At 49.4% G+C, this 12,267-nt stretch overlaps 1 protein-coding gene across 1 annotated transcript; it reads left to right on the top strand.

Annotated features, from left to right (window-relative positions):
- Window positions 1-2,135: 2,135 nt before the first annotated feature.
- On the top strand, window positions 2,136-12,267 carry SLC6A16 (solute carrier family 6 member 16). The gene is made up of 9 exons (XM_078063580.1): window positions 2,136-2,358; window positions 2,536-2,693; window positions 2,800-2,926; window positions 3,079-3,257; window positions 4,745-4,986; window positions 9,385-9,686; window positions 9,942-10,143; window positions 10,882-11,047; window positions 11,249-12,267. The coding sequence occupies exons 1-9, from the start codon at window positions 2,136-2,138 to the stop codon at window positions 11,744-11,746; spliced, it is 2,097 nt and encodes a 698-aa protein (XP_077919706.1). The 3' UTR covers window positions 11,747-12,267.

Here is a 12,267-nt window from a genome sequence, read left to right as displayed (position 1 = left end):
TCAGGGTCTTGGATCATGATGATTAATTAAAGATTGGGTCAGCTCCATTCCCTTTCTTGACCATCCCGTCCCTTCTGGCTTGTTCCTGTCTGGTTTCGGTGTAGCTGTTGTGCAGTGGTCGCTCTGTTTTAGGGCCCTGGAACTGGACATGGCTCTGGGCAGACTGCATTAGTGACATCATCTCTAGAGTACAGAGGCAGAAGTTCTACATCCTGTGGCTACTGCTAAGCTGCAAATTATTATGTTTTCTTGCAAACACTGCATGTGAGATTTGTTATCTCAGGCAGAACAGCACCCCACAGACTTTTCAAAAGGCAACTTGATGGTATTTCCTGAGGCAATTTTACAAGTTCCTTTAACAGTAACTAAGGGCCCCATGACTGGTCAGAAGCCGCTCGGAGCCCTATGTCTAAACTGTGGGGTCTGCGGGTGCTTGTGTCCCCACTTTACATTTATCCTCTTCTTAGACGACACAAAGTACTTAGAACAATTCAGTTCCATTTGCCGCCCTCCAAATCTTTGATGTCATGTAATTCTTATTCTTCACTTAATTAAAACCAAGTAAGATGTTCCTGTTACTGTTTCTGTGCAGTCTCCATTTTATCCACAGATTTACGTTTTCATTACTCTCGATTCCTTTCTGCATGTCCGACCTTCCATCTAGGATAATGTCCCTTCTTACAGAGGAATCCGCCAAGTAGACCCAAGTAGTATTTCCTGTGGTGCGGGGCTTCTGGTGACAAAACTTTGTCTTTATTGCATCTTCATGAAGTTACCAGCCTCCTCTTAATTGCTACCACCAAAACCTCCACTGAATTTGAGTGTGCCCTTAGGATTCAACTTCCTCACACTCTGCTTCAAATAAAGTCAGTTCTTCCGGGAAGCACTTCTGGGCCCATGTGTTCTGAAGGCCTCTCTCCCAGGACAAGATCTTCAGAGCTGGATGGGAACAGTGGCCTGCTTCTCTCTGAGTGCTTTTGGAGCAGGATGCTATGTGGAGCATTAGCCTCTGGTCTTACTGACTTGCCCCTCCTAGCATATAACCTCCACCTCACCAATGAGCTGGGGTTGGGGGAGACTAGGGCCCCAGTATTCCCAGTATGCCATGCCAGAAATGAGGGCAGAGTGGAAGAAGGGGGCTCCTGACCTTTACTAACACCACACATGTCTGGAATTTAGTGTCTGTAACACGTCACTGAAAAGGAATGCGAAATGCTGGTGGTCTGCCCCTCCTGGGAAGATTCCCTAGCCTCTGAGTGGGATCTGGGGAGAGAGGGAACCCTGTGCAGTTTCCATAGCACTAGGCCAGGAGTAAGGAGGGAGAGAGCAGACTGTGGGTCCAATGCCACTGACTCTCATTGTTCTCAGAGAGTTTTACTAGATTTTCTTGAATAAATGTTTCTTCATTGGCTGCATGCCCTTAGGACAATTTCCAAAGACCTTAAATATTCCTTTCTTTGCAATGGTCACAAGTTGTGCTTGTTTCACTAAGGAATGGGTCCACAGAGCCCTCAGGCTGCCTTTCCAGAAATCGAACCCCAAGGAAGCTTTCGAATTCTACCAATCCTCTAGATCCAACCTTAGATCTACTGAATCAGAGTCTGGAAGAGTGAGGGGCTGGCAGATTCAAAGGCAGGAGGAGTCTGTGTGTTTTGAGAGCTCCATGGTTGTGATAGTTTTGTTTTGTGTGCATTAGCTGGGCCAAGTAGACCAGAAGGACAAAGGAAAGAACCTGAGTGCTGGAGTGTTTGCTGTGTCCTTGGCACTCCCGTTACATCATTTTTAATCCTATCAAACAGGGCTGCCGGGGCTGTTAAGCTGACACTCCAGCGGTTATGGCTGGCCTTCGTTCTGACTGGTGCTCACACTGTTACAGTTATTAAGTATCTTGAAAGTCATCTATGCTTGTAAGATGAGGAAAAAAAAACTAACCTGAGTCTCAGAGAGATGAAGTTACTTGCCCAAAGTTCAACCAGTGAGAAGGGCCAAGAGTTAAATTCTGGCCCTTTGTTTGCTCTAAAACCCTGCTGTCATGAACTTTTACAGGCTGGTATCTGAGACATAGCCCTTAAAGTCTGCTCTTCTTGGCGACCCCAAGATTCCCTGTAAGTTAGTTGGCCTGTAAGAAGAAAGTCATGGAGTCCCTTGAAGAACTATCAGAGGAAGAGACTCCCAGAGAACCCACAAGTTCCTCATCCCCATCCTGGAAGCTCACAGGCAAGGAGATTCTGGCCACCAAGACCCAAAATTACTTTGCTCAGACTAAAAGAACTAAGAACATCTTGATTCAGGTTGCCTTCTCCATTGGGCTAAGCAGCATATGGCGTTTCCCCTACCTGTGTCATCGGAACGGAGGAGGTAAGGCCAGGGGCCTGGATCCTGAGTTTCAGGAAGGAGTGTTAAGGCTTGGAGCCCAGACTCCTGGGTCCTGGGGGGAGGAAAGAACTAGAGGTTTGCCCAGACTTGTAGGGGATAAAGAGGAGGGGGGCCAGGACTCCTGGCTGCCTGAGCACAGCTCCTGGCTCCCTTCTTCAGGCAGCTTTATCCTGATGTACTTCTTCATGCTCCTCTTGTTCGGGATTCCCCTCTTGTACATGGAGATGATCATGGGGCATTGGCTGCGTGTGGACAACATCCGGGTCTGGAAGCAGCTCATCCCCTGGCTGGGCGGCATAGGATACGCTAGCATATTGGTGAATGAGGGGCCCAGCCAAGAGGCATCCCAACTCACCCCTTGTGGTCTCCAGGTCCCCCGTCTCTGTCCATCCTGTCCCTCAGGCCCACCGTGTCCACCCCTAGGTGTGCATCTTGATGAGCTTGTATAAAAGCATCATCATCACCTGGAGCCTTTCCTACCTGGGCAACTCCTTTGCTAACTTCCTGCCCTGGAACCAGTGCCCACTGGTGAAGACCATCAATGTCACTGGTGAGGAGAGGGAGAGAGAAGGCCAGCAGGGCCACGGGAGGCAAGGGCACCAAGGAGCAAGAGACAGGGAGTGAGAGTCCAAGGGGAGGAAGCGAAGAGCAGGGGCAAGATACCAAGTGAGGTGGTGCCTAAGCACCTGCGTCCCCCCCCAGACCTCTCTTGCCTTCAGACTGTGTCCCACCAGTACTTCTGGTACCACACCACCCTGAGTGCCTCAGGCCACATTGAAGAAGGGGTCGAGGCCCTTGTCCTGCACCTCATCCTGGGCATCTTCGCAGCCTGGTGCCTCCTCTTCTTAACCATGATCACAGGGCTAAAGACTTCAATGCCGGTAAGCCACCCTGACCACGGACTCCTCTACCCCTTCATGTTCGCAAATCCAAATATTCTCAGGCTTCCCACCCGACACCGTCCAACTCCTTCCTGTTGACCTCTCTTCTCTAATCCCCATGACCCTCCCCCACTCCTAGAGTCTCCCAGACTTGTAGGGGATAAAGAGGAGGGGGGCAGGACTGCTGGCTCCGCCATCCAGGGGTCCTGAGGAAGGTGCATCAGCCACTCCTCTCACAAAGAACTGCTCCTCTCCCACCCATGGCAGGAACGAGGGCCTTGTACTGACCCAGCTCCCTCTTCACCATCCCTCACCCCCACGTCACGGCAGTGGAGACTTTCTAGAGCAGACCGCAGCCTCCCCGCCTGAGCCCTGCATTCTGCACCTGCCTGCATGTTGACAGCTCCTGTTCATCCCCGAGGGAGCTAATTGCCACTGGTTCCTCTCCAGAGTTTCCCGTTTTATTCCAGTCCATACTTCCAATGCATGCCCCTGGCACCTGGATCGTATTCTCTTTACACAGAAAATTTATTTCAGTGTGTGTGTCAGGTCATTTTGGTTAGCTTTACCTGTAGCTTTTGGCCCCTGCATCTACTCACGCAGTCACCCTATGTGTCCCTGGAGGCTCACCTCACCATTCTCTCCACAACCTCCAAGATAAACCACTCACACAAAAGCAGATTATACTAAAGGCTTAGTAGGGGCACACTGAGAGAGAGGGCCTTACCCTCCTATCCCAGAGCAAAAAGAACCAGAAATACTTTAAAATTCCCCTTGACCATGTTACTTCCTCCCAAAGTCTCTTCTCAATTGCTGTTCCTCCCCCTTCACCTGTGATGTTGTTCCATGCAGCCTTAACTCATGCACAGACCATAAAACCCAGGCCTATGAAGTAATAATGTCCAACTGCCCTACCATTTAAAAACTATCTTTACTTGGGGTCTCACCCCTCACCTCTGAGCAGCTTATTGGTGGATGTTCCCCCAAACAACATTGTCGTCTCCCTAGAATAATCCTCCTACAGCTCCCTCATGTTGTACCCAGGCCACCTTAACCCGGCTCATCCCCATTTCTCTCCTCCTGCTGACCTGCGTTCCCTGTTAATGCTTGCCTCTGCCTCCCCCTCCTCCCCACTTCTCCTGACTTCTGGTTTCTGTCCTGACCCACCTGGCCAGATCCTGATTTTCACAGTATTCCTCCTCTACATCCTCCTCCTCTGCTTCCTCATCCGAGGCCTCTTCTTGGAGGGCGCAGTTGCCAGCCTCAGACGTATGGTGACCACAGAGGTGAGGCTGGGGACGCCAAACCTTCTCCCTACCCCAACTCCCCAGTCCTTCTCTGACTCTCCTTCTCTGACATCTTCCTTTCTGCTCCCAGCCTGCCCCTCATCCCTCTGCTCTCCACCCCAGCTCATCCCTCTTCCAGTTCACCGATGGGTCAACTCTCAAGCTCACCCCCAAACGTCTCTCTCTCATCCCCATCCACAGCTCTCAGCCTGGGCCTCTCTGGACCTGTGGCGTCAGGCAGGAGGCCATGTGCTCTATTCCTTGGGCCTGGGCATGGGCACCACCATCAACTTCTCCTCCTACAAGGGTGGAGAAGACAACTATATCCAGATGGCCTCCTTGGTGGCTCTCGTCAACCTGGGGACCTCATTGCTGGTCACATCCATCATCTTTATAGTGCTGGGGTTCTGGGCCACTACCAGTGGTCCCACCTGTGTTGAGAAGTAAGTAATTAACAGCCTTGCAGATCCAACAAGAGGTCTCCTTCCCTGTACCTTAGCAATCCCCCAGCCTCATGGGCCTTCAGACTCAGATCTCTCCACTAATAATGGTAACAACAACAATCATAATAGTTGTAGTAATATCATATTCTCAGAGAAAACTGCCAAATTATAATATTCTAATAGCCACCACTTTATAGATAAGAAAATAGTCCCAGAGACAAGACTGTCTGAAGGCTTCTATAAATTGCAGATGGTGCAAAGAAGATTTCAAAATCAATTATTTAACTCACAAAGGAGGTTGTTAACAGCATTCTGAGCCACAGTCAGAGGTTACTGGCCTCGGCTGCATGTTGGAATCACTTGGGGAGCCTTAGAAAACACTGACACACCTGAGTCTACTTCCAGAGATTCTGATTTACTTGATCTGGGGTGCATTCAGGCACTGGGATTTTTTTTTTTAATCTCCAAGGTGGAGTTTCTCTTCCAGTTAGGATGTTGAAGGCTGCAAAAGTCCATGCTTCCTTGGTACAGCAATTTTAAAAATGGAAAAAATAAAACTAATACTTTCCTGTAACGTTACTGAAAAGCAGAGGACACAAAGGAGCTTTAATGAACTAAATACTGGAGAGTGATGAGTTCATCATATGTGAGCAAAGAGCCGTGAATGGGGGTAAGCGCCTGGCCCAGGGGCACGTGGCTGAAGGTGCAGGCCTGTCATGGATGGAGAGACCTTGCACAGACAAGAAGAAATCATGCAAGCATTTAATCACAGTACGGGCTGCCAGTAGGTGTTGGAATCACAACGAGCCCCCAACAAATAAATTGCTCGACCCGACAGTTTTCCTCTCTATTCCCAGGAATTGTTTTGAAGAAGTGGCAGAACTGGAACAGAGACAAGACTAGCAAGCAGAGGTGCTATCATGCATGGTCTCATGGTGCTCAGATTTGTGGCCCCACTGGAGCTGAATACAAAGATAAACCAAAAACATCTACAGCTACAATCCAGCCCATTCCAACCCAAATGATGACAACATCAAAGAAATTAATCCTCGCCGGGGGGAGGGGGTTGTGCAGAAAGTTGGGGGCATGGCTCGAGGACAAAGTGAGCCCTCCTTAATCCCATTTGAGGGCAGAGAAAAAACTCAACTAATTAAAACTGTCCCCCAACCCCAGCTTGCCTCAGTGCTTAGAAAACTCTTAAATAGCCCTCATTCTAGCTGCCTGTTGGAATAAAAGGCTTAAATGTATTGAGACTACACAAAATAAAACAAATAACATACCTTTCTCCTTTGTTGTTCCCTATGCAATGTCCAACATGGAATTAAAAACCCTCAAGACATCCCAAAAACCATATAATCCATAGCCAAGAGAAAAAAAAAGACCCAAAGATCATCCAGACATTAGAATTAGCAGACAAGAATTTTAAAACAACCATTATAAATGTTAAGGGATTTAAGAGAAAAGATGAATATAATGGAAGCCATGGAGATATTTTAGAGAAGATACAGAAAATCTAAAAAAGGACCACATGGAAATTTTAGAACTCAAAAAGTAGATCAAGACAAAGTTTCACTGATGTATTTAGTTTAGGTTGGAACCAGCAGAATAAAGGATCTGTTAATTTGAGGACAGGGTAAATAGAAGTTCTACAAAGGGAAGCACAGAGAGGACAAGAAGAATGAGAAAAACTGGAGAAGAGGCTCAGTGACCTAGAGGACTAATAAATGTATAATTGGAATTGCAGAAGGAGAGGAAAGGAGAGAGAATTAGGGCAGGAAATCTTGCTTTCAGCTTAATTTGTAATGGCCAAAACTCCAAGCAACCCAAATGTCTGTCGGGAGGTGAACCGATAACAGATCTTAGTATATTTATTCAACCAGTGGAGTACTATCTACCAATAAAAATGAATGAACTGTGGATACATGCACCAACACAGATGCATGTCAGACATTATATTGCTTGTAACAAGCCAGACATAAAAGACTACACACTTTATGAATCTATACGAAATCTAGGAATAGGCAAAATGAATGTGTAGTGACGGAAATCCATAGTGGCCTCTGGAATGGAGGGAGCGCCCTGGAAAGGCGCCCAAAGTAATTCTGTGGGGTGGTGGAAATACTCTGTATCTTGATTGGGTCATTTGTCAATACTCACTGAAGTGTACATTTAATATCTGTGCTTTTTATTGTCTCTAAATTATAGCTCAATAAAGATTGAGTTTGTTTTTTTAAAAAGCTCCTTGTTGATTCCAGGGAGAAGCATTAGCTCTTCAGGCAGCACTGTCCAGTAGAACTCTTTGTGATGCCAGAAACTTTCTATACCTGCACTATCCACTATCGTAGACACCAGCCACAAGTAGCTAGAACATTCGAAATGTGGTGAATGTGGCCAAATAATGCAAATGCGACCAAGGAACTGAATTTTTCATTTTATATCATTTTAAAAAGGTTTTATTTATCTATTTATCTATTTGAGAGAGAAAGAGGGATCATGAGCGGGGGAGAAGGGTAGAGGGAGAAGCAGACTCCCTGCTGAGCAGGGAACCCAATACGGGACTCCATCCCAGGACCGCGAATCATGATGTGAGCCGAAGGCAGATGCTTAACCGGCTGAGCCACCCAGGCGCCCTCATTTTATATCATTTTAATTAATTTTAGTTGACATAAATTATGTGCCTAGTGGCTATCATATTAGTGCGGCCCTAGAAGAACTGCCGCATGAGCTCCTTGCCCTTGATTATATAGAGCTTCTCAAACTGCAGTGGCCATTATGAATCAGCATTAGAGCAAAAGAAAGTCTGGGATGCACCCAAGATTCTGCATTTCTACCAAGTTCCCAAGTGATGCTGCCCCTCCAGGGAGCTTCTACTTAGAGTAGCAAGGCTCTAGGTTACTCTCTTTAGGTAAGGAAAAGTGGAGGTATGGATTATCAAAGTTTTCTAATCAGGAGGACAGAAGACAGCTGAGATCTGTTAGCATTTCCTTAAATTAAGCAAGCACAGTATTTATGGCCCAGTGATCCCCATTCCCAACTGTGTATCCTAGAGAAGTCCTCACATGAGCCCTGCTAATGGATGGTTATTGTGGCAATGTTTGTAATCGCAGGGAGTGGGGTCATTATTTGGGGAATAGAGTATAAAATGTGGGTTGCAAATGCAGCAGAGGGCAACAGGCAGGAACAACAAACCAGACATAAACTCATCACTGCAGAGATATTGCCAGAAAAACTGAGGGAATAAAAGTAAGAAACAGAAAACCAAAACACAATGACACTCAAGTGATGACACACAAAACATTTCTTGGGGCACCTGGGTGGCTCAGTCGGTTAAGTGTCTGCCTTCGGCTCAGGTCATGATCCCGGGGTCCTGGGATCAAGCCCCACATTGGGCTCCCTGCTCAGCGGGGAGCCTGCTTCTCCCTCTCTCTCTACCGCTCCTCCTGCTTGTGCTCTCTCTCTCTCTGTGTCAAATAAATAAATAAAATCTTTTTAAAAACTGTGTATTTCTTTTTTTACAAAGAAATACCCATATTTAATGTTATTAGTCAAGCACATGAAAGTGAATAGCTGTACGCATGAAGGAAAGAGTGAAATTCAGACTTGAAGGAGGGAAAATTTTAAACAGACTTTGCTCCACTGGTTGAGGAGAATGATCGTGAACGGGCTTGATTATCACAGCACTCTAAACCTAGGTCCAAAAAGAGAGACAATTCTGAGTGTGTTCGTTCTCCAGGGCTGCCATCACAAAGTCCCACAGACTGCGTGGCCAAAACCAAAATCTCTCCCCTCGCAGTTCTGAGGCAGAAATCTGAGGTCAGTGTGTTGGCAGAGTTGGTTCTTTCTGAGGATGATGGGGGAGAATCGGTCCCATGCCTCTTCTGGTGGTTTGCTGGCAATCTTTGGTGTTCCTTGGCTTGTAGGTGTCTGCCTTCGCACTCACATGGGGTTCTCCCTGTGTGTGTGTGTCCAAATTTCCCCTTTTTATAAGGACACCAGTCATATTGGATCAGGGGCCACCTAGGATGATCTCATCTTTAATTACCTCTGTAACAACCCTATTTCCAAAGAAGTTCACATTCAGAGGTAGCAGGGTTGGGGGGGCGGTTAGGACTTGAACATATGAATTTAGCCGGGGGTGGGGGAACTGTTCACTGCATAACACTGAGGAATCTTAGCTACTACAAATATAGAATCTTCTGCCCCTTAGGTGGAATCCCCAGGGCAGTTCACCCCAAGTCCACATGATGAGCTTCCAGGCCATGTCCAGTGGCCCTTGTTACTCAGCTGCTCTCATCTCGGGCCACTCACTTTCCTCTCCAGTCCCCAGCTGCCCTGGTTTGCGGAGAGCAGGGGAGTCAGCCTGGTCACCACCTTTCCTCGCCTCTGCTTCCCGTGCAGGAGCGTCTCAAAGCTGATGAACCTGATAAAAAAGGGCGTGCTGCCTCAGGATGCCAAACCCCCAGAGGACATCCTACTCTTGCCCTCCCTGGACTATCTAGAGTGGATCAGCAATCTCCCTCAACACCTCCAGTACCAGGTCATCCACTCCACCCCATCCTGCAGCATCAAGACACAGAAGGAAAAGGTGCGTTTGTGGGAACAGGAGGGTGCTTCCCAAAGGCCCCCAGAGGACCCTGGGGGCCACCCCACGCATTGTCTGAGGCAGGCAACAGTTACGGTCATGTCTCCACCACCATTGTGTATGTACCAGGGTCTTTGCTAAGTTGTCACTTGACTTTAATTCTCACATCAACCCTAGGATCCCAATTTGTTAGAGGAGGAGCCTGAGGCCCCGAGAGGTGAAGCTCACCCAGCTCAGCAAACACTCAGCATTCTGCCATCCGCCCACCGCTCTGTGTCTCTTTCCTCTGTCCGACACAGACATTGCTACTCGGTCACTGCACCATTCCCCCCATCCAGACCCACCACTGCCTGAGAGCCCTTCTCCCCCACAGTTCATGGAGGGTCCCGGCCTGGCATTCGCAGCCTTCTCCCAAGCCGTCTCGTTGTTCCCTGGTTCCTCTTTCTGGGCCATCCTCTTCTTCTTGGCCCTGGTCATCATGGGGCTGAACACCTTGTTAAGGATCTTGGAAGGCATTGTCTATCCCCTCCAGAACTCCATCTCCATCTTCAGGAGGCATCCCAAGCTGCTGTCAGGTACTGTGGATTCTCACCCTTCTCCCCAGGTCACCCCAATCTCCTGGGCTCACTTCGACCCCTGGCCCAGCCCTACACACAGACCTGTGTGTACACAAAAACCTGCCTTTGCCACAGTGATCGTCTGCTTGGGAGGTTTTCTGGGCAGCCTCATCTTCACCAGTCATTCTGGCAGCTACATAATGTCCTTGTTTGATGACTGCCTGGTCCCGCTGATCCTTACCATCATTGTGGCCTTCCAGAGTGTGGCCCTGGCCTGGATCTACGGAGCTAGGAGGTGATGTCCAAGCCCTGGGGTCTGCCCAGCCAGGGACCCATCCCAGGTCTCTGAGGAGATGGGGGGCATGATCTGCTCCCTCTGTCCGTCCCACAGCAGGGGGGTCTAGCTAATAGCACTGGGGTGCAGGAGGGAGTGATCGGAGGGCAACCAGGTGGGTCCTGACAGAAAGAGTAGTCAGAAACCAGGAGACTCAGCTTCCATTACCATGGGCCACATGGGATATTCTGAAGGCAGAGGGCTGGAGCCCGGCACTTCCCCTGGATCAGGGGGCTCCCATGAGGAGACCAGGTGCAGGTCCCAGCCTCGGGGAGGGCCCAGCAGGGCTTGGTAAGCCCCTATGAGTTGAAAACTGGTGAGAGAACCAGAGGTCTGGCAGACCCACCCTCCCAAGATCTCCAGGCCCTGGTGGCCAGAGGAGGGCTCCTTCCAGACATCTCTGCCCATTGCCCCCACCCCAGGGTCAGAGAAGAAATATTCAGTGATCTGGGCCGCCCGTTGTGGTCCTTCTTCACTGTCCTGTGGTGCTACGTGACCCTGCCCGGGCTGCTGGCCCTGACCACCATCTGCCTCATGCAGCTCTACCAGACGGAACCCCCCCACTACATTGCCTGGAACAGCAGTATGGTGAGACTCCCCTACCTGACCTCCCGCCCCACTCTGGGCACCCCTCATCTGATCTCCAGATCAGATCTCCCTGGGCTTCCATCCCCAGGGACCCTTTAGCCAGCTTCCCAGCCCCTGAGGAACCTGATCCCCAGCATCACATGGATTGAAATCCCATCACCGCCACCTCCTCCCATCCTGCTCCCTTCTCTCTGCCTCAAGAGCCAGGAGGTAAAACAGCCCTACCTGCGGAGCACCCTGGGCTGGGTCACCCTCCTCAGCATCCTCACCTTCCTGCCGATCCCAGTCTACTCACTTCAACACTGGTGGTACCTCCAGGACCACATTGCTTCTGATCCCTTTGAAAAGCTACAGTCCAAAAAGATGCCCTTGGTGCCCCCCAAGCCGTTACAGTTGCCTAAGCGCCACGTGAAGTCCCAGGAGGGAAACAGTGAAAGCTCCTCCAAGAAGCTCAGCCTGCCCTTGATTAGGGGGCTGAACCAGAACCCATGGCGGTTCAGCCTGCCCTTGAGTAGGAACAGCCAGAGCTCTTCCTGGTTCAGCCTGCCTGTCATTACCTCCCTGACATCCACATGGTCCATAAGGAGTCTCAGCCTACCAGCTTCAAGGCAGGTGAGCCCGGCCTCAACAGCCATAGACAACAGTGACCAGCACACAGGGACCAAAGAAGAAAAGCGGCACGAGAACTCTGTTCAGTAACTGGTGACACCACCCATTTTTCCAAGGCAGCAAATCTGTCCAGTAACTGGTGGCCTTAGTGTCCGTTTTGCCACAGAAATAATTGGTTCTGCAGGAAAGGAGGGGGAGGGGCACATGGAAATTCTGCCTAGGAACCACTCTTTTGGCCTTGGAAAGAAATGGACAACTCAGGAGCTCTTTCCTCTCCTGGAATAATACCAGTTCTGCTAAGTGGAACATTCTGCTCTGGGATTGGAGAATTCAGATGAAGAAATCAACTCAGCTGTTCACAGGGCTGGACCTAGTGCCTCCTTTCTCCCTGTGAGGAGGGAGTACCATGTTGGCATGATGGGGGTGGGCTTCATAGCACTTTCTAGGACCCAGCCTTCCCAAGTTATCATGGAGACAGCCAGTGTTCCCCCCAAACCCCAAACTCCACCACGAAACTGGATCACTGGCTAACTTCTCCAGGGCTACGCTCTCAGAATGGCCTAGGATAACAATGCTGAGTCAATAAATCAATCCCCTGAGACCCCTGCACA

The sequence above is a fragment of the Halichoerus grypus genome, chromosome 15 (assembly GCF_964656455.1).
Source record: "Halichoerus grypus chromosome 15, mHalGry1.hap1.1, whole genome shotgun sequence".
Classification (NCBI taxonomy): domain Eukaryota; kingdom Metazoa; phylum Chordata; class Mammalia; order Carnivora; family Phocidae; genus Halichoerus; species Halichoerus grypus.
This window is presented reverse-complemented; position numbering and strand designations above follow the sequence as displayed.